This window comes from Pelophylax lessonae (assembly GCF_965119305.1).
Source record: "Pelophylax lessonae genome assembly, chromosome: 1".
NCBI lineage: Eukaryota > Metazoa > Chordata > Amphibia > Anura > Ranidae > Pelophylax > Pelophylax lessonae.
In genome coordinates, this window is record NC_138768.1 from 685,013,938 (window position 1) to 685,040,198 (window position 26,261).

Here is a 26,261-nt window from a genome sequence, read left to right on the forward strand (position 1 = left end):
TGGACAGAGGATCATTTATAACCAGTATCAGAACCCACATGAATAAATGTTTTTATATCTCCGGAATTTTATTACCTATAATGCCAATATTTAATTTGTAAATGTATGTATTATTTACTATTAAGTTTGTTATGGTGAATTCACTATAAGACATAAAATTGTCCAATAAACCATCATAATTAACACCATGCAGAGTGTTTACTTCGATCTTCACCCCCTACTTATTTTGCTCAAAAGTCTGTATTACAACACCTGCATAGAAATTGTTTTCACCAATCTTTGAGGATGATTTGCTAAAGGCTTGTATAAACAGTTGTTATTTCTATCTGAGCTCTTATTTTTACCCATGTAAATAAACATAAATGAACCAAACACAGTTAAAAACAACTTAAAACAGCAATAATTTGGAAGCAACTCACAAGCTAATCATAAGCAACTCAGTAACAGGTCAAACAACAAAGCATAGTGTATTTGACTTGCTCCTCACACATGTATACATGAACTTCAACAGTCAATATTTGAAAAAGTCACACTTTTTCCTGTTTCTTTTATCTCTATTGTGTATATAGGCATAACACAAGATCCATAAGATGAGAAAATATTGATCAAGCCTATTATTGTCCTACTGTGCAGGAAAGATAAATATATTCCAGGTACATCAAAACAATAGGTGCTCTAAATGTGTCCCTTGCCAGCATGCTGTAGAGAGGGACTTTTATTGTCCACATGTAGGCAGTAGAATGCGTTCGGCTGATTTAAACGGAAAGTTCATTTGGGCTTTAATGCAGTTTCAATCCATAGAAACTGAAGTGCCCCTCATGTGAATGAAAAGAAAATGTACCTCAGTAAAGTCAACATACATATACAGTACATATGCATAAACATACACATACAGTACACACCTGTAATGTAGAAGATGTTTTCTCCATGTTGCCCCAACTTAGTACCCAGACTTGGTCATGTGACTTATCATAATGTAGCTTCACCGGAGTGGGATCTGTGTTCACTGCCTAGAAACAGAGTAAAATGAGTGAATCCCTTTTTTATATAAAAAAAATTAGGAAATATATAATTTAAGTTGCTAGTTATAGATCAACACAACCTTTAATGCAGTGTTTTCTAGTATGCCAGAAAAGCAAGGGTGGAGAAAGTTATAATTTGTCTTTTACATGAATTGCTTCAGTAATCTAAAATCTCATGGTTGCTAAGGTTACCACTTTTTGTGCATTAATGCCAAAAGTGATTTTATATATTAAAGAATCAGAATTTGTATTCTACGAACATAACTTCAGTAACCTGGAAACTATTGAATTCAAGTGCTAATTTTTAAAGAAAACCTATACAGAAATAAATATGGGGCCTGTCACTGCTAACTTGCTATTGTATAAGTATGACAGCCAACAGACAGTTAGCATTTTCAGAAAGTTTTCATTTTTTTATCAGTACCGCATTTCTTTAAGTGTAGTAGTAATTAAGAGCAACCATTTCAATGCTACTTTGCTGCAGTTTTGCCAATACAAAAGAGATTCTGATCAGTTGCTTTGGGTAACTGCAATTAACCACTTCATCTCTCACATCTGTATAACTCCTATGAACTAGAAAAAAATTTACATTTATGATATGGGCTTGTTTCTTTACCAAAATTTTTGGTATTACTTAAGATAACTAAAGATAAAACCAAAGATCAAAATATATTTTTTGAACAAACACGGCAAAACAGTTTCTAGATTCTAGTTTCTAGTAGATTCTATACTACTTCATGTCCTGTTTAAAAAGCAAAAATTAAGAATGTATGGACTACCAATTGTCACAATATGAGTGTGGTTAAATTTTTGTATGCCCTTGATGCGCATTCTGATACGAAGGTGGAAACCTGGGAGGCCTGGGCCCCGGGTGCCCTGGAGGGGTGCATCCCCGGGTCCAGCACAGTATATATATATATACATTTTATACTAGTAATGGTGATGATTAGCACCCTTATAGTGGGACTGCGAAATTGCAGCAGACAATCAGACACTAACTGACACTTTTGACACTTTGTGAAAACCACTGACACTAATACAACGATCAATGCTAAAAATATACACTGTCACTGTACTAATGACATTGGCTGGGACAGGGGTAAAACATCTACGGCGATCAAAGTTTTAAATGTGTGCCTAGCCAGTGTTTGTGTTAACTATGTGTGCTGCTTCTACTAGGGGAAGAGGCATATTGTTCAGGAACAAATAATCCATTCCCCCCCCCCCCGTCACAATGGCGATATGCCTTGTTTATACAGGTAAATCCCCATTCTGTGTTGTTTACAGACAATTGGCGTGTGCTGGAGGACAATGGGTGCCCAGCACTCACAGATCGGCTTGTGCTGTGAACATTCAAAGGAGAAGTGGCGCACCCCATGCAGGCAGAAGTGCGGGATTATGTATACAGTATATACATGATCCGGCCCACAGCTGCCACCTTGTAGCAGTAAAACTGCTGTGGGATGGTCAACAAGTGATTAAACAAGCAGGATGTTTGGACAATCTGGCTTGGTAATGTTTAATTCAATACAGATATGGCATCTTGAGTATGTAACGCATATACAAAACAGAATGTCAGCAGCAGTAAACAAAAGTTCCGCAGCAAAGTATCCTTCAAAATGATCTCAAAATGTTGGCACATGTGAATACATATTATATATATATATATATATATATATATATATATATATATATATATATATATATATATATATATATATATATATATATATATATATATATATATATATATCTATATATATATATATATATATATATATATATATATATATATTGTAGCTATGGAAATAATGCTTACTTCATTTACACCAAATTGGTACTTGAGTTAGTCTCAAAACACTTCATTGCATTTCTCTCTCATCTCATTTTCTATAAATGCTCAAATACTGATATGATGCTTCACTACATATAGAACCAATTGTTATGAATGGATTAGACTATTTTCTATTTTCTATTTACTTTATAGGGACAGTTCCATTTAGCTGTGCCTTGTGTTTCTCTAATTATGTCACCTGTATGTTTTACTAAATGACAGACCTTGTAAACAAAATGAAAGGGGGAAATAGATGGACATTTAACCAGTATAACATTTCCAGTATTCCTGCACTAAACTCCTATTCTTGTTTGTCAAAGAAGGTACCAGCTGGCTAATTAAGTATAGCTAATTTAAACTAATGATATAGATCCTCAGGATAATGCACTAATGACTAGTTGAGATTGCTGATGACACATAAGAGCACTCTTGGGTTGTATCAACAAGACTTTCCTATATCCCAGCTGAACAAGCCATGCACTCCCCAAGAAAATTTAGCAGTTGTTTATCCTAGACAGGCTTTATTAAATGTACTATGACACCTGGAGCCAGTAAATTAGTTAATTAGCTGGACAGTGCTGTTTTTTCTGTCCATTGCTATATGGCTATTGATGTAGAGGAAGTTCAAATGATAAAACATTATATTTTTATGAGGGAGTTTATGGGTATATTAACTTGCATTATACAAGGTTATCATTCCAACAAAATTCTACTCAAGGGTGTCCATTGATTTTTTTTCATTGGAGTGGCATTGGTTCAATAATTTATGATACCTTCACTCGCACAAGCCCATTTGGTGATGATGTAAATGTGGTCTAATTGACCATGTTCCATGGTAGCCTACTGCAGTTCTGTGTTTACGGTAGCTCCCAACATCATTTATTAACATATATACATAATAAATGTGTGAAAATCATGGTGCTGGGTAATATATCTTTATAATCAATGAGGCTGATTTACTAATTCACTTCAATTATCTAAAAATGTGCAGATGAGTCAAGTAAAAATTGATTCTCTTTTTTACATGACTGGGTAATTTAATTGAATCTTTAAGTAATTTAGTGTGTAAACATTTTCGATTTTTATGAAAATAAATAAGCCTCGCTGCGCCTAGTTTAAAAAAGAGTGAAGTTAATCCTGTACAATTCAAGCAGCTAATCATGTGCAGGGAAAAAAAAAATCGAAATTTTTCTACATATGATTGGAATTTTGTTCTTGTACATAGCTTCATCTAACTCCACCCCATCTCATTGCATACTTTAGTACATTAGGTCCACAGAGACCTTTGGCCTGTTTCACATGGACTCTTGTATAAGAGCATTGTGAACAGAAAAAAAGCATCTGTAGAGCTTCAAAAATGCTTTATTGAATCTTTTAAATTATAAATCAATGCCAGTTTGTAAATGTTGAACACAGAACCTAATTGGTATGTTGACTGTTGCTTTAACCTCCCTGGCGGTATGATTCTTTTGGATTTTAGGTGCTGAAAGTGGTACCATTATCTTGCATGTAATTCTTGAGAATAAGCAGTCCAAACCAACTTTTTTTTTTTTTTACTGTGCGTTCTTTATAACATCTTGGGTATGATAAAGTTTGAAACACAAAATCATAAATTATAATATAATAAAAAACTATAAATAAGTTAAAGTATGTATGTATGTATGTATGTATGTATGTATACATATGTATATATATACTGTATATATATATATATATACATATACGTGTGTGTGTGTATATATATATATATATATATATATATATATATATATATATATATATATATATACATACATAAAAGTACAGTAAAACTGCAGGAAAGGGCACTGGGGGGGCAATGTAATGTCAATTTATTTTATTTTGAATGGTATCAGTGTGTTTGGTGTGTTTTACATTTGAATTTGCCGCCGGTTCCACACCCCTGCGAACGTCACGTCGCAGGAGACGGAAGTCGGGGCACGGAGAGGATCGGGAGGAAGATCCGCCGCCGCATACCGCTGAGATACATCGCTGGATCCCGGTGACAAGGTAAGAAACCTCTTTTACAGGATCCAGCGATGCTTCTGGCGGTACCCCGAGTGTGGCTCGGGGTTACCGCTTTTGGCTCTGAAATTTAACCCCGAGCCACGCTCGGGAATACCGCTAAGAAGGTTAAGCAAGCTGCTAGCAGGCTTCATTAGGATTTTAACAAGCTTCAAGAAGCTCTGAAGCCTGCTAGAAGCTTTTTTTAAAGTGACACACTCCCATTAGGATCTGTGTTCAACATTTACAAAATGGAGTGGAATGGTACTTTGAAAGCTCTGCAGATGCTTTGTCAAAGCTTACTGTTCACACTGCCCTTTCTACAAGTTGAAGCCCGTGGGAAACAGATAGACATGCGCGGTTCGTTTTGTTCCGAAAAAATATTCTGACACATTTTTTGTTATTCGGATATTTGGATATATCTGAATACCCAATTTCCAGTACAGAGGAAGTTTACTGAATACTACGAATAACAAAACAAAATTCATCTGAATTTCAGAAATTCAAATTGAAAATTTTACATTGAATTCCAGTCAAATTCAAACTTTAAACATATTTCTAAAATCAAAGACTGTGTGTGTAATTACAGTACCATTTCCAAATATTGCTGTTTTTGTTAAGCCAAAAATGGTTTAGAGAGTCATTGTAATCAATTGATGAAGATTTTTCTTTTGTATGTTTACTTTGCCACATTCGAAATGAATTGATTTGACTGGTTCAAAACTTATCAAACATTTTGAATTGAAAAAAATGGGTAAATTTGAAGAAAATTCAAAATAGACATGAAACAAATTCTAAATACGAATTCCAAATACCAATCCTGAATACGAATCTCAAATAGGAATACCGAATATGTATTGAACCAATCAATCAAAATCAATCAAATTTAACTAAACTAAATAACTACCGTATTTATTGGCGTATAACACGCGCCGGCGTATAACACGCACCTAAATTTTAGGGCAGAAATTTCAGGAAAAAAGCTGAAATTTAAAATAAACAGCTTTGAACTCAGAACATTTTTTTTATTTATAAATGTAGTCTTACCAGTGCCCACAAATGCAGCCTCATCAGCACAGTGTCCTTAAATGCAGCCTCGCAAGTGCAGTGCCCATACATGCAGCCTCGTCACTGCAGTACCCATACATGCAGCCTTGCCAGTGCCCATATATACAGCCTCGCCAGTGCCCATACATGCAGCCTCGCCAGCGCCAGTGCCCATAATTGCAGCCTCGCCAGCACCAATGCCCACACATGCAGCCTCGCCAGTGCAGTGCCCATACATGCAACCTCGCCAGCGCCAGTCCCCATAATTGCAGCCTCACCAGCGCCAGTGCCCATACATGCAGCCTTCGCCAGTGCCCATAATTGCAGCCTCGTCAGTGCCCATAATTGCAGCCTCGCCATCACCAGTGCCCATACATGCAGCCTTTGCCAGTGCCCATACATGCAGCCTTTGCCAGTGCCCATACATGCAGCCTTTGCCAGTGCCCATAATTGCAGCCTCGCCAGTGCCAATAATTGCAGCCTCGCCAGCGCTACTATACACATCGCTTTAAAAATGTCCAGAAAGCAGCACCGAGAGGTAGAAGGGGGCGGGCAGCGTCGAGAGGTAGAAGGGACGGGCGGCGCTGAGGAGAAGGAAGGTTGCACTCTCATCGGAAGTCCCGGCGCCTATGATTGACGTCGGCATATGAGGCTGGACTTCCGATGACAGCGCGTCCTTCCTTCTCCTCAGCGCCGCCCGCCCCCTTCTACCTCTCAGCGCCGCCCGCCCCTTATACCTCTCGGTGCTGCTTTCTGGACATTTTTTTTCTCATATCGGCGTATAACACGCACAGATACTTTTTCCTCCATTTTTAGGAGGAAAAAGTGTGTGTTATACGCCGATAAATACGGTAGATTAATGAATCTAAACTAAACAAACACATTTTTTTGTCATGCACATGTCTAGAAATAGGTCTTCCTGTACCCATATTTTTGCAGATCATTCCTTCTCAAAATGCAAGCAGCCTGATTGTCATGACCCTTTTTTCATCAATGCTTTTGGTGACTGACAAGAAACAAATATGCAGAAAAGAGCCATGTGGATGTATGTGGCAGTAGGAAGGCAAGACAGCTAGGCAATTCTAATTTTCAGAAGCGAGCAATGGCAGCCACCATATATCTCTTACCACAACCTTGTATTTCTGTAATGACACGTATACTTTAATTTTCATAGATCATCCACAAAATTGGACAGCTTGCAGCTGGCAAACATGTACAGGGTCTACAGTGAATAATGAATATACAGTATCTATTCAATTAAAGTGCACTTTAGTCAGAAAGAAGATCACTTCTGACCCTCTTTGCAGGTATAACTATGTAAAACATGAAAAAAAAGTAGTGATGAGCAGAACACCCCCCTGTTCGGTTCGCACCAGAACATCTCGAACAGATGAAATGTTCTAGCGAACATACGAACAATCACAAGTCCTCTTTTTAAAGGCTTAAATGTAAGTGACTATTAATCACCCGCTGGCCAGGGGTGATTCGAACCCATAGTCTCTAACTTGCAAACCCGTTTTTCTACCAGCTACGTCACAGAGCCAGCTGATTAACCTAAGACTCTCTCTGCCTAACTAACTTCTATCTGAGTTGGACAGCTCTTTTATAGGGCTCTGATGTCACCAGTGCCCCATAATCCACTGCTCAGGTGCAGTGAATAAATTACTGATGTTATGTCAGAAGGGGCGGGGACAATTAATATTGATCACCTGCTGGCCAGGGTATTCAAACCCACAGCTTCTCATTTGCTATCCTGTTATTCTTCCAGCGACGCCACTGAGCCAGCTGACCTAAGACTCTCTCTGCCTAACTAACTTCTATCTGAGTTTGACAGCTCTTTTATAGGGCTCTGACATCACCAGCATCCCATAATCCACTGCTCAGGTGCAGTGAATAAATTACTGACGTCAGTAATTCGGCGAACGGGAGAACAGGCCGTGTTCGAGTAGAACTTAGGTTGGACTTGAACACAAAGCTCATCACTAAAAATAAGTGCCTATGATGTTTAAAATCCAGTAACACACTGTCTCACCTTGCTCTGCGCATGCTTAGTTTCTCTCTAATTTTAGGCATTTTTAGGCACGGCTGAATTTATAGAGGCCGATCTGCTGACAGTTTTAAAGTGATGCTAAAGTCTCATTTTTTTCTTTAAAAATAACAAACATGTTATACTTACCTGCTCTGTGCAGTGGTTTTTTACAGAGCAGCCTGGACCCTCCTCTTCTCAGATCCTTCGTCAGCGCTCTTGGCCCCTCTCTCCTGTCAAGTGCCCCCACAGCAAGCAGCTTGCTATGGGGGCACCAAGCTGGGCCGCAGCTCTGTGTGTCCATTCAGACATGGAGCCGTGGTTCAGCCCCCCCCTCTCTCTTCATTGGCTAACTGACTTTTATTGACAGCAGCGGAAGCCAATGGTGCCATTGCTGTATCCCAGCCAATCAGGAGGGAGAGGCCGAGGCACTCGTGCACATCACTGGATCAAGATGGAGCTCAGGTAACTATTAGGGGGGCTGAGGGGGGCAGCTGCACATAGAAGGTTTTTTATTTTAATGCATAGGATGCATTTTGATAAAAAAAACCTTAGAAAAGGTTAAACAACTTTCCACAAGGAACAACATTTGGAGTTACTATCTAAATACTTCCTGGAAAAATGAGTCCTCACACTAATTCTGTCCCCTCCTGGAATGTGAGAGGCTTACACGATGCCAAGAAGAGGACTGCTGTTTTTACCTTTATTAATCGTGACCAAACCATTATTTGTCTACAGGAGACACACCTCACTGGGGGCTCAATACAACTATAGACTCGCTCAAAATACCCTGTGCAATACCATTCTACATATGTGCAACACTCCAGAGGAGTAAGTATTATGATATCAAGAAATGCTTTCTTAAAAGTGCTTATTGTGCAAATTGACTCTCAAGGCAGGTTTTTTCTTCTGCTAGATAATTGGGACTCTTATGTCTGCATTGTGGTGAATGTGTATATATCCACACCCTTTAATACTGAGGTTTTGAAGTGTCTGACTCAATTTTTTGACCAACCATCCTCATATCCCTGTAATAGTCCTGGGAGGTTTTAATAATGTGCCAGACATCTCAGATTTATAGAAATTTTGCCTACAAGGAACTAGGGCTCCCACAGGTTTTACCAGATATATATTTGAAATTGTTATAATAGACATTGGAGTTGCAAATATCCACTTAAAGCTTAGTTTTTGTGGCGTTCTTTAACCCATTCTACTCTCTCATGCATAAATTTAGCACTGGGTACCGACCCAAATCTTTCTTTTAACCGTAATGTGAATTACCTTGCCAGAGGGCTCTCTGACCATTCGCAAATACAATCGACCCTATCCTTAAACTCTTTTAAATGACCTTCTTACTGGAAATGTAATCCCTTTTGGCTCCCACTTTTCACTAACACAGATCACATACGATCCCAACTTCAAGGCTTTCTAATTGAAAACAGTCACTTGACTTAATCTATTAATGTATGGGATACCTTGAAAGTATATATCAGAGGATTGTTTATTCAAGAGATATCCTCTATTAAGTCCTCCAATAGACAATGGGCAATAGATGCCAGTGGATACATGGCAGTGGACAGGGTGGAACAAGCATATATACTAACTTCTAACATCACTACTGAAAAGAAATGGATAGAAGCCCAACAATTGTATCATTCTGTACAACATCAACAGGCTGAAAACAAACAATTTTTTTCCTCTTAAAAATTTTTTGAAGAGGGGGAAAAGACCGGGCACTTGTTATCAGTGGTAGCTAAGTCCCAACAACCATCCTTCTATATACACACACGATAGCTTTGTCCCCAACACACCCCTCTATTATCCAAGGGTTCCGCTCCTTCTTTACTAGTGTGTACTCATCTGGGGTTTCCTATTCTGAAGGCAAGCTGACTTCCTTAATGGTATTCAAACTACAATTTAAAGTGACTGTAAAGTCTTGTTTTTTTTTATTTTTAGTTAAAAATAACAAACATGTTATACTTACTTGCTCTGTGAAGTGGTTTTGCACAGAGCAGCCCAGATCTTCCTCTTCTCGGGTCCCTCTTCGGTGCTCTTGGCCCCTCCCTCCTGTTGAGTGCCCCCACAGCAAGTAGCCTGTTATGGGGGCACTGGTACTTACCATGATACAAACCACAAAAGAACAAAGGTCTCTTCCATATTCCATGTAGGAAGCTGTAATAGTGGTTACCTTGAAGTCGGGGAAGAATCCTAATCAACCAGAGTCCTATCACCCTATTTCGCTCTAGACTATAATCTACTGTCAACAGCTAATAACCCTTGTAGATTATACCTCAATATGCAATTGCTTACAGACAACATGGGCAGCAGGCTATACTATAACTTAATGCTGTCAAGGCATTCGATAGTGTGGAGTGGCAGTTTCAATGCCAAGTGCTTGACAAATTCAAGTTGGGGCGGACCTTTATCTCTTAGCTCAACTTACTATATAAAGCTCCTTCTGCTTGCCTCAGAACAATGCCTTATCATCTTCCTTTGTGTTGAATAGAGGAAAGAGACAGGGGTGCCCCTTATCCCCTTTACTGTTTGCCCTGGCAATCAAGCCTTTGGCAGTGGCTATCAGAGGGGACCACAATATAGCTGGATTTAGGCAGGGAGAAACGGAGGAAAAACTAGCTTTATATGCTGATGATGCTTTACTTTTTCTGGGTGACACCTCCGACTCCATCTCAAAGCTTGTGACACTTATTCATAAATTTGGATCCTTTTCTGGCTTCATCATTAATTGAGACAAATCCATTCTTTTACCCTTGGATCCTTTAGGGTCTCCTCTACCTCAAGTAGTGGCACAGATCAAGGTGGTGTATACCCTTCACCATTTGGGACTAAATATACATCCAAACTTAGAAACCTATATAAAGTTGAATTTTAACCCGTTACTTCAAAAATTCCAACAAAAACTGCTAGCTAGATAAAAATGCCACTATCCGTAGCTGGGAGATGCAATCTAATAATAATGACCTGGGCCCCTCAACTTCTATATGCCCTCCATAACACCCCTATTTGAATTCCTATCCACATTTTCAAAAAATGTAATACCATTGATATGGAGAAAACCAACTTCTCGTTTTAAATTGGAAACACTGCAGGAACCAAAGGATTCAGGTGGGCTGGGGGTACCTACTGGTAATCCACTCTTTTACTATATGGCTGCACAACAACAACATCTTACAGCCTGGCGCAATCACAGTTCTCATGATCCCATTAAACACATTCTGGCAACAATACTATCTAATGACAATCTGATAGATTGCTTGGAAGCTGGGGAATTTGGAGCTCTATCTCACCTTGGACATAATAGATAAAATCTGTTGTAAAGCTAAACAACATTTCAATTATTTGTGTTTTACTACTTTTACTTGCCCTTTTTAATAATAGTAACTATTCTGAACTCCAGAAACTGCAGCGATTTATTACCTGGTCTATGTATAGTCGTAAATACATCCCACCACTCCACCTTTGTCAACTATTGAAAGACTTCCAGATGCTGAGAGAGGAATATGGTTTACTGAATCACATATTCTACCAATACTTACAACTCAAGCATTACATTTCTTCCCAATCCAGGTTGTCTACCTGGGCATTAGTTGAGCCTATGATACTTACATATCTTGTAATTTTAACCTCAAAAAAGGACAAATCTTGTCCTTATATAGTTCCCTCATGTCTCAAGTTTCTAAAGCCATGTCTATCAATTGTAGAACTTAGTGGTCAGATGACAGCTGCTAATGCTGTTCAAACAAGGAAGAAACTAGTTTACCAGAGGTAAACTAAAAAACTTTGAACACATATGGGATGCCTGACTGGCTAAATCCGGATTGGCTCCATTTCAATTAGTCCAAAATAGAATTCCTAGTGAAGGAGTTTCCTCTGGTTTGGTGTAACACTGCTATAGGAGAAACGGTTCCATTTAGTCTGGGATGCTGGTTCTTGGTAGATTACCCAACTTCATATTGTAATGCAGCTATATATTTGAGGTGCCTTGACATGCAAAGGCAGATTGCTTGGGTTTTTCTTTTTCTTAATGTACACAGTAGTTTGGCACAGTGCACATGCCCTTTATAGGGTTTACAAGTTCTATATTTTTGCTCTCCTCTTCTTTTTGTTCTTGGGGAACAAGGTGAATGAATAAGGGTTGAGGTTCATGTGCGTGTGACCTTAACTTCTTGATATATGCACATTGACTATATTCCTTTATTTCACTTTTTGTTTCTCTGAGTGTGAAGTACCCAGAAATATTTACCAATCCTGCATATCATTCACATCTTTATTGCACATTGTTATATTACAACAATAATGTTTGTTAAGTACTGTATGTTTGTTAAGTACTGTATAACCTTGTAAACATGTATGGACCCTCAATTTCTTGTTTGTTTGTGCGGAAAATTCTCAATAAAAAGATAAAAAAACCTTCTGCCTTTAGATCCACTTTAAAGAAGAACTAAACCCTCCCATCCTTTACTGCCAAGTAAGCTGCTTCGGTTTGATCTGCAATGTGCTGCACATGTGATCAGTTATGACACCAGCCATTTTATGGTTTGACAGTTTGGTTGAGGACACGAGTAATGTTATAGTTAGCAATCCCGGCATTCCAGGAATTGTTTCCAGGAATTGTTTTTTGAAACTGTTAAATCAATGGGTTTGGTTCCACTTTAAGATTTACTGCTGTTCAGGGGCTCTGGGCTTTAGCAAAATGGCAGCCTCCAGCAAGAAGAAACAGGAGCAATGCTGGAGGCAATGTACATCACTCACTAAATTTGTTAGAATAATTATAAATGTGCAATGTATGTTCCTTGCTAATGAACATAATGAACATTCTTTTTTATCAAGTTGTTATGGGTAAAACTCTGTGTTAAGCACATATTTAAAAAACAAATTGAATTTTAAGCGTTTGGTGTAATGATTTCTAAAACTTAACTCTCAACAGATTTAAAGGGAACAAACATACATCAGCTCCGTAATCATGAAAACATCATTAAAATACATTTTAAGCACCTGAATTTGACTTGGTATCAGCCTCTTGCAATCCACTGTACAGCATGTATGACAGAGCTCAGAAAGGGGGGAAACAAGCAGTGCAAGAAGCATGCTGATAGAAGGAGAATGCTAAGTGAAAGGTAAATGAGCTTGCTGATTTTCCTTTCACTAACCAATTAAAGGATGGGGGGGAGGAGGCAATCTTGGAGTGAAAGTGAGACTACAGAAGAGAAAATCAGGTCCTTCCTTTTGTAGATAGGGCTGTGCAGTGGGGCAGAGCTTTGTAAATCTGGAGGAGGACTGGGTAGAGAGAAATACAAATGTTGGTAGGTGAAACAGCCTTCAAATATGTATTTCAACTGTGCATTTAGCTGTTTTCTTAGAGTTTAGATTCAACCGCTTGCCGACCACCCACAGTAATATTACTGGGGCAGAGCGGCTCCCCTGCGTCTAGTCACGTAGTACTACCTGACTGGAGTGCATGTGATTCCGGTGGCATGCGTGCTCCCACTGTGTTTAGACACAGGGGGAGGTGGGCAATGGGATGAGAGGCGGCGATTGCCGCCTTCCTCCTGCGATTGTCCGGGAAACGGAGAGAATACCCGTCTGCTTATGTTAACAAAGCAGGCGGATCTTCTGTGAGACAGGCAGAGACAGATCAGCAGTTTCAGCTAAGCTGAAACTGCGATCTGTCTGTGCCTGTCACAGAGCCCCCCCTTCCCCCCGACACAGTTAGTAAGCATATAGGCATACATTATCCCCTTTGATAACCCACAGGGTTAACCCTTTCCCTGCCAATGACATTATTACAGTAACAGTGCATATTTTTAGCACTGATTACTGTAGTAATGTCACTGATACCCCCAAAGGTGTCAAAAATGTCAGTTAGGGTTCCGAGCTGTCAGCTGCAATGTCGCAGTCCCACTAAAAATCGCAGATCGCCACCATTAGTAAAAAAAAAAGAAAAAACAATAAAAATGACATAAATCTTTTCTGTAGTTAGTAGACGCGTAACTTTTGCGCAAACCAATCTAAATACGCTAATTTCGATTTTTTTTTTACCAAAAATATGTAGCAGAAAACAAATTGGCCTAAAATGTTAAACAATTTTGATTTTTAATTTTTTTTTTTTTTTTTTTCGGAATGTCCTATAGCAGAATGTGAAAAATATTGTTTTTTTTTCACAATTGTCCCTATTTTTTTGTTTATAGGGCAAAAAATAAAAATCACACAGGTGATCAAATATCACCAAAAGAAAGCTCTATTTGTGGGAAAAAAAAGGACGTCAATTTAGTTTGGGTACAGCGTCGCACAACCGCTTAATTGTCGGTTAAAGTTACGCAGTGTCGAGTCCCAAAATAGGGCCTGGTCAGGAAGGGGGTAAAACCTTCCGGGGCTGAAGTGGTTAAATAATGTAGCACATGATCAATAAATGGATTGCTGATTTTATGATACATGAGAGTTTAGTGATGTTTTAGTTGCACTCCCAATGGGCAAAATTTAACTGACTAGAACCTTTAACTGTGATCATGATTGTGTGTCATGAACTGTGTGTCATAATTCTGGTACTGCTAGCATTAGCCAAGTATTTTTCCCGGTAAAAAAAATCTCTCTGAAATCATCTGAGTTCATGTTTGTAACCTGTAATCTTAAGGAGTTTTCTCAATTTCTTTCACATTCTATTACTATGGTGATAAGGAAAAGGCACAATAAATCTCAGAGCATTTATAGGCAGTTCTAAACTTTAGTCAACAAGAAAGCAGTATTTATGGGGATATAAATTTTATGGAACTGAAATGTTCCAGAACTTAGGCAAACATATTGTTAAGAGCAATTTAATTAAACAGTTCTTCGACATAAAATAGAAATGCAAAATCTTGTCTTCAAAACATCCAGAATGTTTGTATTTGCTTATATCTAAACAAATAGCAAAAAATTCTGAATATGAAAATATGGGCATGTTCGCTATTAATGATTCAAATAGTTGACAGGATCATGGTAAATTAAAATTAAATATCTGAGCCATTGCAATTATACACTGAACAATAATGTGGGCTGCTACAAAGCATACATATGATGAACCTTCTCTGTCAAATTTTTTACAGCATGCATTAAACCACAGTCATTAATAAGACAAATTCTTAAGCACAGAAACACTTTTGTTGTTCCAAGCTTAAAGGCTAGGTTTACCATTAGTGACATGTTATATGTTACACCCATATTTAGGCTGTAACATGTAACATGTTAATATACAGCACCTTCCACACATCCCTGACCCCCCCCCCCCTGACAGCAGGAGGGGGTTCTTCACCACTGTCACAACTCCTCCCACCCTACCACATCATTAATTCACAGGAATTTGTGAAATCATGAACTACATATCCCATCTTCTATTGCAGAATACAGCTTGTATTTCTCAATGAACTGTGAGAGTGCTGATAAGTGCTCGTAGTTCATAGATGCTTCCTACAGCTCTTAAACAGAAAGCCCATACAGAGGTACGGTCCTAAAACTGTAGGCAGTGTCTTTGCTCTGCTGGCTCCTGAGAAAAAAATAAATAAATACATATTTTTTTACCTGCAAAAATATGTGCATGTATTTTTTTTGCTGATCATATCCTTTAAAATCAGTTCTGAATGAGCAGTTGTAATTTTGAGCCCAAATTCTGTTTTATAGATAGTCCAAAAACTGTAGTGATTGGAAGTGACATTTAAAATTTGAATAACATTTGTGAATAGATGGATGACACTGATGGATGAAAAAACTATGTAATCTTCTAGTTCATGTGAAAATTGACAAAAAAAATGTTAAAAGCTACTTAAAGCTGCTATAAATTTTAGGGTCTATTCAGATCTATCCAGTACAATACAGTGAATAAGGGTAGACTGATTAACATGTAGCATTTATGTGCATGGACTGCTAACGTATCTGATATCAGACCTGCTCGACTACTTCTTAAGAAACAGACGACAGTGCGCATTACTATACTTCTTTGTGGTGTTCTGCAACATAGGTGATTTAAGCTGCCATGTAAAATTAATCACACCACAAAGTACTATGGTATGTGCATTGCAGTAATGTACATTTTACTGTGTTACCACAATGAGGTAGTCTGATTGGGCCTTTACAGTACGCCAGTATTAATGTGCAATAAAAGGCCAGAAAAAATTTAAAAGTTTAAAAATCTTGTTTGGGCCTGATTTACTGCAATTAAATCATATTAGGATAAACTGTTAGGTTGCACTTGATTCCCAGAACCCAATACACACACATGGACATTCACATGAGCAATAACTATGAGCAATAACTATGAACAATTAACATACACTGATGTTCAATGCACATGTAGTATGGCCCTAGTTTTCCCTGTACACTAAGGGGTTGATTTAATAAAACTAGACAGTGCAAAATATGTTGCAGCTGTGCATGGTAGCCAGTCAGCTTCTAACTTCATCTTTTTCAATTAAGCTTTGACAAAAAAACTTGGAAGCTTTCTATGCAGAGCTTCACCCAATTTTGCACCCTCCAGTTTTAGTAAATCAGTCTCTAAATATCCACATGATTTTGCCTTTTTTAGTCTCTGTTGTTTTAAGATGCACAGAATGTACATTACAACTTTTTACTAAAGGTTATGTAACGGAACCCCGACCCACACTAAACTTGTGGGCTTCCGTCAGAATACAGCTTGCTCCAGCCTGCAAATAGATATCAGATATGACAGCTACCCTACATACAAAACTAGCCGGAACTTAGCTTGTATAGATCTGGAACAACACAAACAGTATTCTACATTCCCACCAGCTAACAGATGACAGTGATTCAATCAACCTGAGCCAATTGACTAACAGACTTGCCATCATCAAGCTCCTGAGGTACAATACACATTATTATAAGTGCAAACACATCCCCCTGTAGACAATAAGTGAGTAAATCAGCATAATTCAAGTGTGGAAGACAGGTGGTTGAGATGATGATATTAGAATATGCTATGAATCTGATTGTGTGGAGCAGTATTTTATTGGCAATAGGTAGCTAGGCCTTTAACATGGATCCTAGGCCTAGAGCCCCAGAGTCCCCATATAATCCTTGAGATATATTGTTGACAAATATTACTGTCCCATTTAAAGTAATGCAAACCATATTCTCAGTGTCCATTAAGTAGCTGTTCATCGTTTTCTTGGTCACCCTGTGTCCCTAATAGACACAGGGTGACTTACACAAAAGAGGGGCCTAGGGGGCTGAGAGAGGGATTTTTCAACCTCTCTAAGGTAAGCTGGGTTCCACGGGCCCTCCAACGAAAGTTACTCCTGTCACAGGTTATTTGGAAATTTAAAAAAAATAATGTGTCCGGCACACTAAGCATTCAACTACACATGTGTCAAGTTAAATGGCACATCAATATACCCTGTATGCTATGATGTAGTGGGAAAAAGTAAGGCTGCCCATAGATGAGTCCTTTTTATCTCAATCAGTCACCAGACTGAATGAAAAAAAAAACCAAACAGATGGCTTTGCCTCATCCGCACAAGTGAGGTGGACCTTAAGACCTACACAGGTACTGTGCTCTGCACACACATAAGGGAGGTTTTAAGTATCAATGTGGCCCACTGAGCTACAAATTTCCTGGGATGAAATACTGAAGAACCAATAGATAAGTTGTGTTCCTTATATGAACCTCAAAAGCCTCAAAAGTTTTTTGTTTTTGTTTTTTGTTATTATTATTGATGAGAGTGGACATTTAGGAAATCAATAAAATATTTAAAAGTAACATTAATAAATATCAATACAGTCTTAAAATAGCAAAAAAATTACCTGCACAACTTTTTGTGCCTGTATATCAACAAGAAGAACCCTGTTTAGTTTAGGCTGAGCCACGTATATAAATTTGTCTTTTACATTAACAGCTGATGCCCAAACGCAAGTTTCCGTTTCAAGTCCTTCTATCTTTGGACACACTTCATCCTGCAACAAAGAAAACATAACTATTCAGCAAAAAAAAACCCCTCAAATTAAATACATTTAAAATTACAAATGACTGTCTTGTTCACAGACAAGCCTTTACAAAAGGCTAAGCTGGGATTTATCTAAAGAAAACACTTTTTTTTAGTTTTGGATAAAGTAGGGAAGGGTTGAAACCAGTGTCAAGTTTTTTTTTGTTTGTTTTTATTGTTACCTGTGTCCTGTTGGGTGATTTACATTCACTTTCTGTCCAGTAAAAACAACAGGAAGTGATAGTAAATCTCTACAAAGTGAGGCAAATCCTGCCATAGACTATTGGCACTTTTCCACTGCAAGTACTGGCTCATACCAGCTCGGCTCTACTCGGCCCTGCTTGGCCCGGTTTGCTTTTCCACTGCTGGTACCGCATGGTATAGTGTCGGAACGGTTCGGTACGGTACGGTATAGGTTTGCTTTTCCACTAAAGTAGTACTAAAGTTAAGTGGGTGGGATAACAACGGGGTGGGTGGGATTCTCTGACCAATCAGTGGCTAGTAGTGACTACATGCAAAGGATTGTGGGATATGGTACCAGTTTGGTACCTGTTGGAACCACAATCGAGTAGGTACTGTTTTTTCAGAGCCGTACCGTACCGTACTGTTCGGTTCCATGCAGTGGAAAAGCAAACCTATACCGTACCGTACCGAACCATTCCGACCCTATACCATGCGGTACCAGCAGTGGAAAAGCACAAAAGCGTGCCGAACCGGTACGGTTCCATGCAGTGGAAAAGCGCCATATTGTTACCAGAAGATGTATTCCTTTTGGACTCAAGTAAAGGGGTCATATGTTTGCCAGTAAGGAAGGTGGGTTCCTTACCCATCATAACTTAGATCTGATGAGGATCTTGGTTTTATTTACTAACTAGGCAGTAGTAACAAAAGGTTATGGGATGTTATTCCCTGCCCCCCCCCCATACACCATTGTCCTAATTTAATACAATGATTTTACAAGGACAGGATGCCAGTGTATAATGCATTTCTTAGTAAATAAAGCAGAAATTCCATTAGATTACATTTACTAGTTCACTAAAAGACAAATGTAAATATTCACCCAGTGTAAAAATTATTAGTTCAATCATTATACACTCCTTACTGCATGGCACAAAGAGTAAATGTACACTATGTATCACATATTAGAGATAGAATAAAATATGGACAAGAGTAAATTTTTTGTCATTTTCAGTAGGAAAAAGTATATACAGTATATATTGCAGTGTGTAACCACTGCCCCATGCTTTAGAGCTGTATTGTACTTTAGAAGTTTCATTTTTTAAACCTACATTAAAAAACAGTTCACACAGGACCAACAAAGGCAATGTTTTCTTCAGGTTTTGGTTGTAATTCTACACAGGTAATTTGACAGTAAGTCAATGAAGTCCACAAGGAACCATGGGCTTTGTAAGCACTCCCAAATGAATAAAAATGATGTACTACAATAGCGAGAAAATGGGCAATAAAACTTTAATTTGCTCGGAGAATGGAAAAGTTGACACACATTGGATGTTGCTCATTTTTTGAATCTGTAGTCCTCTATTTTTGTTTCATAACGTCACTATGGTATTATTGCAAGCATAACCTTTAAGAACATATTTTAGCCTATTCTAGCTCTGCCTGTGTCACTTAATATCAGATACAATTTATTTCATAGCCTGTGAGCATTTTTGTTTGTGAGCAGAAAAATATGTGTATGTATTTCTAGGTGTATATATGATGCTTTATAAGTTATAATCTGTTTTAGCATCCAGGAAAACAAATGATATTGACACAGAAATGATTTGACTAACATGGAGGCACAGCATAAGAGCATAACTGTGACAATTAATGTATCAATAGAAATGAAGTAATAAGTGAACACATACATAATATAAATGTTTTATCTTATTTTTCTGCTATAGAACAAAGCATTGCAGCTGCATGGCCATTAATGGGCATCTCTGCTAAAAAAAAAGTACTAGTCTATTTAGGCAGACTATCAAACCAAACATAAAGCTTGCTCTATATTTACTTCTGGTATGTATTACCTTTACAAAACGTATTAGAAACTTACAAGCCCAGTTATCAAAAGGCTGATCTATGTGCACACACAAGGGAACTGATGTACTAAAGAAGTAGATTATATTCTTTAAAAAAGAAGTATGCTCATATCACATGCTGCATCCGTCCACCACAGGCTCTGCAGTGAGAACCAAGCAATCGGACACCACTGATTGCTCAGTTCTCCTCCTCTTCTCTGAGCAGAGAGCCATGATTGTCACTCACCAGTTCTCTGCTCTGCTCACCAGCACTCATTGGAGCATTGGGCTGTGGAATAGGCAGGAGAGGCTGGCTCATGCTATCAGCCAATCGCTGAAAAGCTGAGCCAGGTGTCGGACCAGGCCAAGTGACAGCTGACTAACATCAGCTGACAGTGGACCTTTGCCTGCTGTATTCTAAAAATGGGGCACAGGAGTGCAGAACGAAGGTATAGCCAAAATAGCTTTAACTATACCTCTCCTTTAATTACTCAATCAAGTTTACAGGCATTTTCTGTTTGTTTGTCTGTTTTTTATAAACTGACTTATTTTTTTGAAAAAAAAAACACTGATCCCCCCCTCCCTGTCTAAAGGACAGTAAACTGGCCCATTTTTTGAAAAGTTTGGAGATCCCTGCTCTAAGCAAATTAAACATACCTATACTAATAACTCTCCAGTCCTTCCATATCAGCTTATATTTTAAACATGTATTTACCACACTTAACACAAATTACCTGGGTTCCAAAAATTTTTTCTGTCATCTTAATATGTCTTTGATATTCACATTCGACAGGTTGAATGACTTTGATGCCATCATTATTGAACACATAAAACAAGTTTCCGATCCCAAGACCTTTAAAAGAAAATGATTTATACGTTACTCTATTTTGTTATGCAATGGCATAACCATTCTGAAAAGCTGTGTAAATATCCTTTTTTAGTGCCGGTTCACACTTCTGCAATGCGGGAACGCTGCGAATATGCAGCCTGTTCCCGCATCGCATCCGCACATCTGGCAGTTCACACTGCCATATGCGATACGCAGGGGGTGTCAATTAAAAGTTAACGACACCCCCAGTTGCGATCGCATATCGCAGTGCGATCTTCAAGTACGCACAGAATCGGATCGCACAAGTGTGAACCACTATGCGATCCGACTCTACTGCGGCTCAAAAAAAACCTCATGTGCGTGTTTGGTGCGGATACAGTGCGAATTCAGCCATACAAAGTGTATGGCTGAACTCGCATCCTCACATCAGATCGCATGTAATTAGGAGCAGTGCGTTACGAATTACATGCGATCGCCGCAAACGCGGAAGTGTGAACCGGCACTAAAGGTTTATTCAAAATATTGATCATTTTTCAAATTTAACACATTAAAATGACTAAAATTTCTATTTCAAATGACAAGGTAAATAATGTAGACTAAACAATCCATAATGAGATGTGAAATAAACATTTCAGTTTATAATCTATAGTAAAAAGAAGTACATGTTACTCAGAATATTAGGAATAATGTTCAGAAAACATATAATCTAGTTCCAGTTTTAGTTTACATAATTAGGGGAAAGAGAATGATTTGCAAAAAAACTAAGGTCTTCTTATGAGTGTGTGGTTTGTCTATGATGAACCAAATAAAGATTATAAAGAAGATTTAAATGAGAATTTTTCAAAATGTACATGGCGGCAAAACCTTTTTTTTTTGTTTTGTTTTTAAGGGATTAGAGAATGGTTAATAGCCTTGTCAGTTTTGTTTTCTCCGTATGTGTCCTGCCAGGAGAAATTATCTTTACTTCTTGTTCTAGACACAATATGTGAAGCAAGAGAGAAAATCTCCAAACTGAGGGAAAATCTACTATTGGACAGTTGTCACTGGAACAGGTGTCCCTGTTGGAAGATTTCATTTTACCTCTTGTTCTTATAACAAATCTAACATTTTTGATTTCCCATCACCTTGTGTCCTGAAAACAACCACAACCAGGATAAATAAAGAGAATGAATCTGCTGGGGACACAGGTGTTAACACTTCTTTACCTAACTGAAATCTAAAAAAGGATTTCATGCACATATATAAATAGATACACACTATATGTATGTATGTATGTTTTTGTAAATATTTTATTATATCTTTTCATGTGACAACACAGAAGAAATGACGCTTTGCTACAATATAAAGTAGTGAGTGTACAACTTGTATAACAGTGTAAATCTGCTGTCCCCTCAAAAAAACTCAACACACAGCCATTAATGTCTAAACCACTGGCAACAAAAGTGAGTACACCCCTAAGTGAACATTCCAAATTGGGCCCAAAGTGGCCACCATTATTTTCCAGCACTTCCTTAACCCTCTTGGGCATGGAGTTCACCAGAGCTTCACAGGTTGCCACTGGAGTCCTCTTCTACTCCTCCATGACAACATCATGGAGCTGGTGGATGTTAGAGACCTTGCACTCCTCCACCTTCCATTTGAGGATGCCCCACAGAGGCTCAATAGGGTTTAGGCCTGGAGACATGCTTGGCCAGTCCATCACCTTTACCCTCAGCTTCTTTAGCAAGGCAGTGGTTGCCTTGGAGGTATGTTTGGGGTCGTTATCATGTTGGAATACTACCCTGAAGCCCAGTCTCTGAAGGGAGGGGGCCATGCTCTGCTTCAGTATGTCACAGTACATGTTGGCATTCATGGTTCCCTCAATGAACTGTAGCTCCCCAGTGCTGGCAGCACTCATGCAGCCCCAGACCATGATACTCCCACCACCATGCTTGACTGTAGGCAAGACACACTTGTCTTTGTACTCTTCGCTTGGTTTCCACCCCACACGCTTGACACCATCTGAACCAAATAGGTTTATGTTGGTCTATGTAATCCATGTGCTTAGTCTATTTGTCTTCAGCAAACTGTTTGCAGGCTTTCTTGTGCATCATCTTTAGAATAGGCTTCCTTCTGGGACAACAGCCATGCATACCGATTTGATGCAGTGTGCGGCATATGGTCTGAGCACTGACAGACTGATCCTCCACCCCTTCAACCTTTGCAGCAATGCTGGCAGCACTCATAGGTCTATTTCCCAAAGACAACCTCTGGATATGACGGTGTGCACTCATCTTCTTTGGTCGATTATGTCGAGGCCTGTTCTGATTGGAACCTGTCCTGTTAAACCACTGTATGGTTTTGGCCACAATGCTGCAGCTCAGTTTCAGGGTCTTGGCAATCTTCTTATAGCCTAGGCTATCTTTATGTAGCGCAGCAATTCTTTTTTTCAGATCCTCAGAGAGTTATTTATCATGAGGTGCCATGTTGATCTTTCAGTGAACAGTATGAGAGAGTAAGAGCGATAACACCAAAGTTAATACACCTGCTCCCCATTCACACCTGAGACCTTGTAAGACTAACAAGTCACATGCCACCGGGGAGGGAAAATAGTTAGTTGGGCCCAATTTGGACATTTTCACTTGGGGGTGTACTCACTTTTGTTGCCAGCAGCTTAGCCATTAATGGCTGTGTGTTAAGTTATTTTGAGGGGAAAGCAAATTTACACTGTTATACAAACTGTATACTCACCACTTTATATTTTACCAAAGCGTCATCTCTTCAGTGTTGTCACATGAAAAGATATAATAAAATATTTAAAAAAAATGTGAGGGGTGTACTCACTTTTGTTAAGGCTTCAATTGCAAAGCAATGGACAAAGGTGGTCTAGTCTGATAAATCACATTTTCCTTTACATCATGCGGGTGGCTGGGTGCATGTGCATTGCTCACCTGGGGAGAATATGGCACCAGGATGCAATATGGAAAGAAGGCAAGCTGGTGGAGGCAGTGTAATGCTTTGAGCAATGTTCTGCTGGGAAACCTTGGGTCCTGCCATTAATGTGGATGTTACTTGACACATACCATCTACCTAAATGTTTTTTCTGACCAAGTACACTCCTTCATGAAAACGATATTCCGTTATCACAGTGCCCTCTTTCAGCAGGATACCCTACCATACAACCAAAATGGTTTAAGGTGCACAACACTAAGTTCAAGGTATTGACTTGGTCTCCAATTCTTCAGAACTCAATCCATAGAGCATCTGTGGGATGTGCTGGAAAAATAAGTCTAATATATGGAGGCTCCACCTTGCATCTTACAGGATCTGCTCCTGATTGCTTGGTGCCAGATACCACAGCATACCTTCAGAGGTCTCATGGTGTCCATGCTGTGATTTGAGTGTGTCTATCGGAATGTTTGACAACTCTTCTAGAAGCGCATTTGTGAAGTCAGGCACTGATGTTGGACTGGAAGGCCTGCCTCGCAGTTTCCGCACTACTTCATCCCAAAGGTTTTCTATCGGGTTGAGCTCAGGACTCTGTGCAGGCCAGTCAAGTTCCTCCACCCCAAACTCGCTCATCCATGTCTTTATGGACTTTGCTTTGTGCACTGGCCCAAATCATTTGATGGAGGGGGATTATGGTGTGGGATTGTTTTTCAGGGGTGGGGTTGGCTTCTTAGTTCCAGTGAACATTTTGGGCAATTCCATGCTCCCAACCTTGTGGGAACTGTTTGGGAATGGCCCCTTCCAGTTCCAACATGGCTGCGCACCGAAACACAATGTAAGGTCCAAAAAAAAAAGGATGAGCGATTTTGGGGTGAAGGAACTTGACTGACCTGCCCTCAACCTGATAGAACACCTTTGGGATGAATTGGACTGCGAGCCGAGCCTTGTGGAGACTGCGAGCCAGGCCTTCTAATCCAACATCAATGCCTGACTTCACAAATGCGCTTCTGGAAGAATGGTCAAACATTTCCATAGACACACTCCTAAAACTTGTGGACAGAGAGAAGAGTTGAGATAAATAGAAGAGACGAAGCAGTTATACCTAAAAAGGTTGGACCAACTCAATATTGAACCCTAAGGTTCATGTGCATGTAAAGGCAAGTGTCCTAATACTTTTGACAGTACAGTATATATATATATATATATATATATATATATATATATATATATATATATATATATATATATATATATATATATCCTATAACTAGAGATGAAGACTTGCAAATCTTCAGTATACAGTATGTGAACAAGTGGACATGAATAATGCACCATAGAACTATTCAAACAATAGCTTTGTTTTAGGTGCAACAATATTACCATTTGCTATTTTGTAGTTACAGACATCCACTTATTCAGGAAATTACAACTGAAAGCACTGATAAATCCTTAAAGAAAATCTACTAAAATGTATAGACTTCTACTTAAAGTCTGGTTTAAATGATTTACTACAAACTTAATGTAGCTCAAATAACAAGCATCTAGATTTTAATTATTTTTTGTATGACATACTGGTTGCTTCACATCTATTGAACTCTTGTGTCTTTATGCTTTTATTAAAAGTACCATTAGATAAATGTTCATAGCAAGTTTAGAAGGGTGTAGTTTATTATTGTTTATCGGTTGTATACCAGATGCAGTCTATGACATTTTTATGGAAAGCTGCTTTACAAAAAACGAGATTTTTTTTTATAGAACTATTATAATATTGTATTTTAATGTTTATTTTCTTTCTGCTAAATTGCCTATGTTAGCTATCTTATCAGTCATGCTTTACGAGATTAACCTTAGTGGAGTCTGATTTTTTTATATGTGTGTTTTGAAATTGTGGTTTGCTCATATAATAGGTATTTAATAATACAGTGTTTAGTGATAACTATTTATCCATTAGCAAGAAACATTATATTCGGTGATGCTTTTTTGAAGCCAGATGCCATGTTTATGTAAGTGTAATAGAAAAACTATGAAAATTGTACACTGCCCTGGGACCACAGGAGTGTGCTGGGTTGTCCCTTGCCTTCTTCTGGCAAATATCGGGTACAAGCCTTAAGAGTCACCAGGGGGCTGGTTTATTACAGCAAATTCAAATATTTCAGCAATTCACTAACTGATATGCACCAAAAAATTTTTTACGCCATGTTTTGGCTTATTATGGGAGGGGGCAGAGGACTGAAGATTTCCACAAAAACAGGGAACACTTTGCATTAAATGTAAGTAATGTGCCTTCTGCTGATTTAAAAGAGAAATACTTAAACTTAGTCTGTAAAGTTGAACTCAGAAGAGTTTAGGAAACATTTATCATATTTCACAAACTGAAAGTATGGTTAGGGGAGATAAGGGGCGAGGGGGTGTCGCAGTTACATACATTTTTGCACACATATTCAATGCGCCACACTGCAAATGCATTTTAGAACTACCTGAATTTGGTGTACATGTCGCTGTCAAAATCAAAAGTGTCACAGATGCTTTATGAATTTGGTGCAACG

At 38.6% G+C, this 26,261-nt stretch overlaps 1 protein-coding gene across 2 annotated transcripts in view; it reads right to left on the bottom strand.

Moving 5' to 3' along the window:
• The window catches only part of FSTL5 (follistatin like 5), a gene marked incomplete at its 3' end in the record, with an annotated part of 983,490 nt that overhangs the window by 72,773 nt on the left and 884,456 nt on the right, over window positions 1-26,261 (bottom strand). For both annotated transcript variants that reach the window (XM_082261833.1, XM_082261832.1), the window contains 3 exons: window positions 20,693-20,811; window positions 17,759-17,908; window positions 903-1,010 (listed from right to left, as the gene is read on the bottom strand). In XM_082261833.1, the coding sequence (XP_082117959.1) occupies window positions 903-1,010; window positions 17,759-17,908; window positions 20,693-20,811 (377 nt within the window). The remainder of the gene's footprint in view (window positions 1-902; window positions 1,011-17,758; window positions 17,909-20,692; window positions 20,812-26,261) is intronic.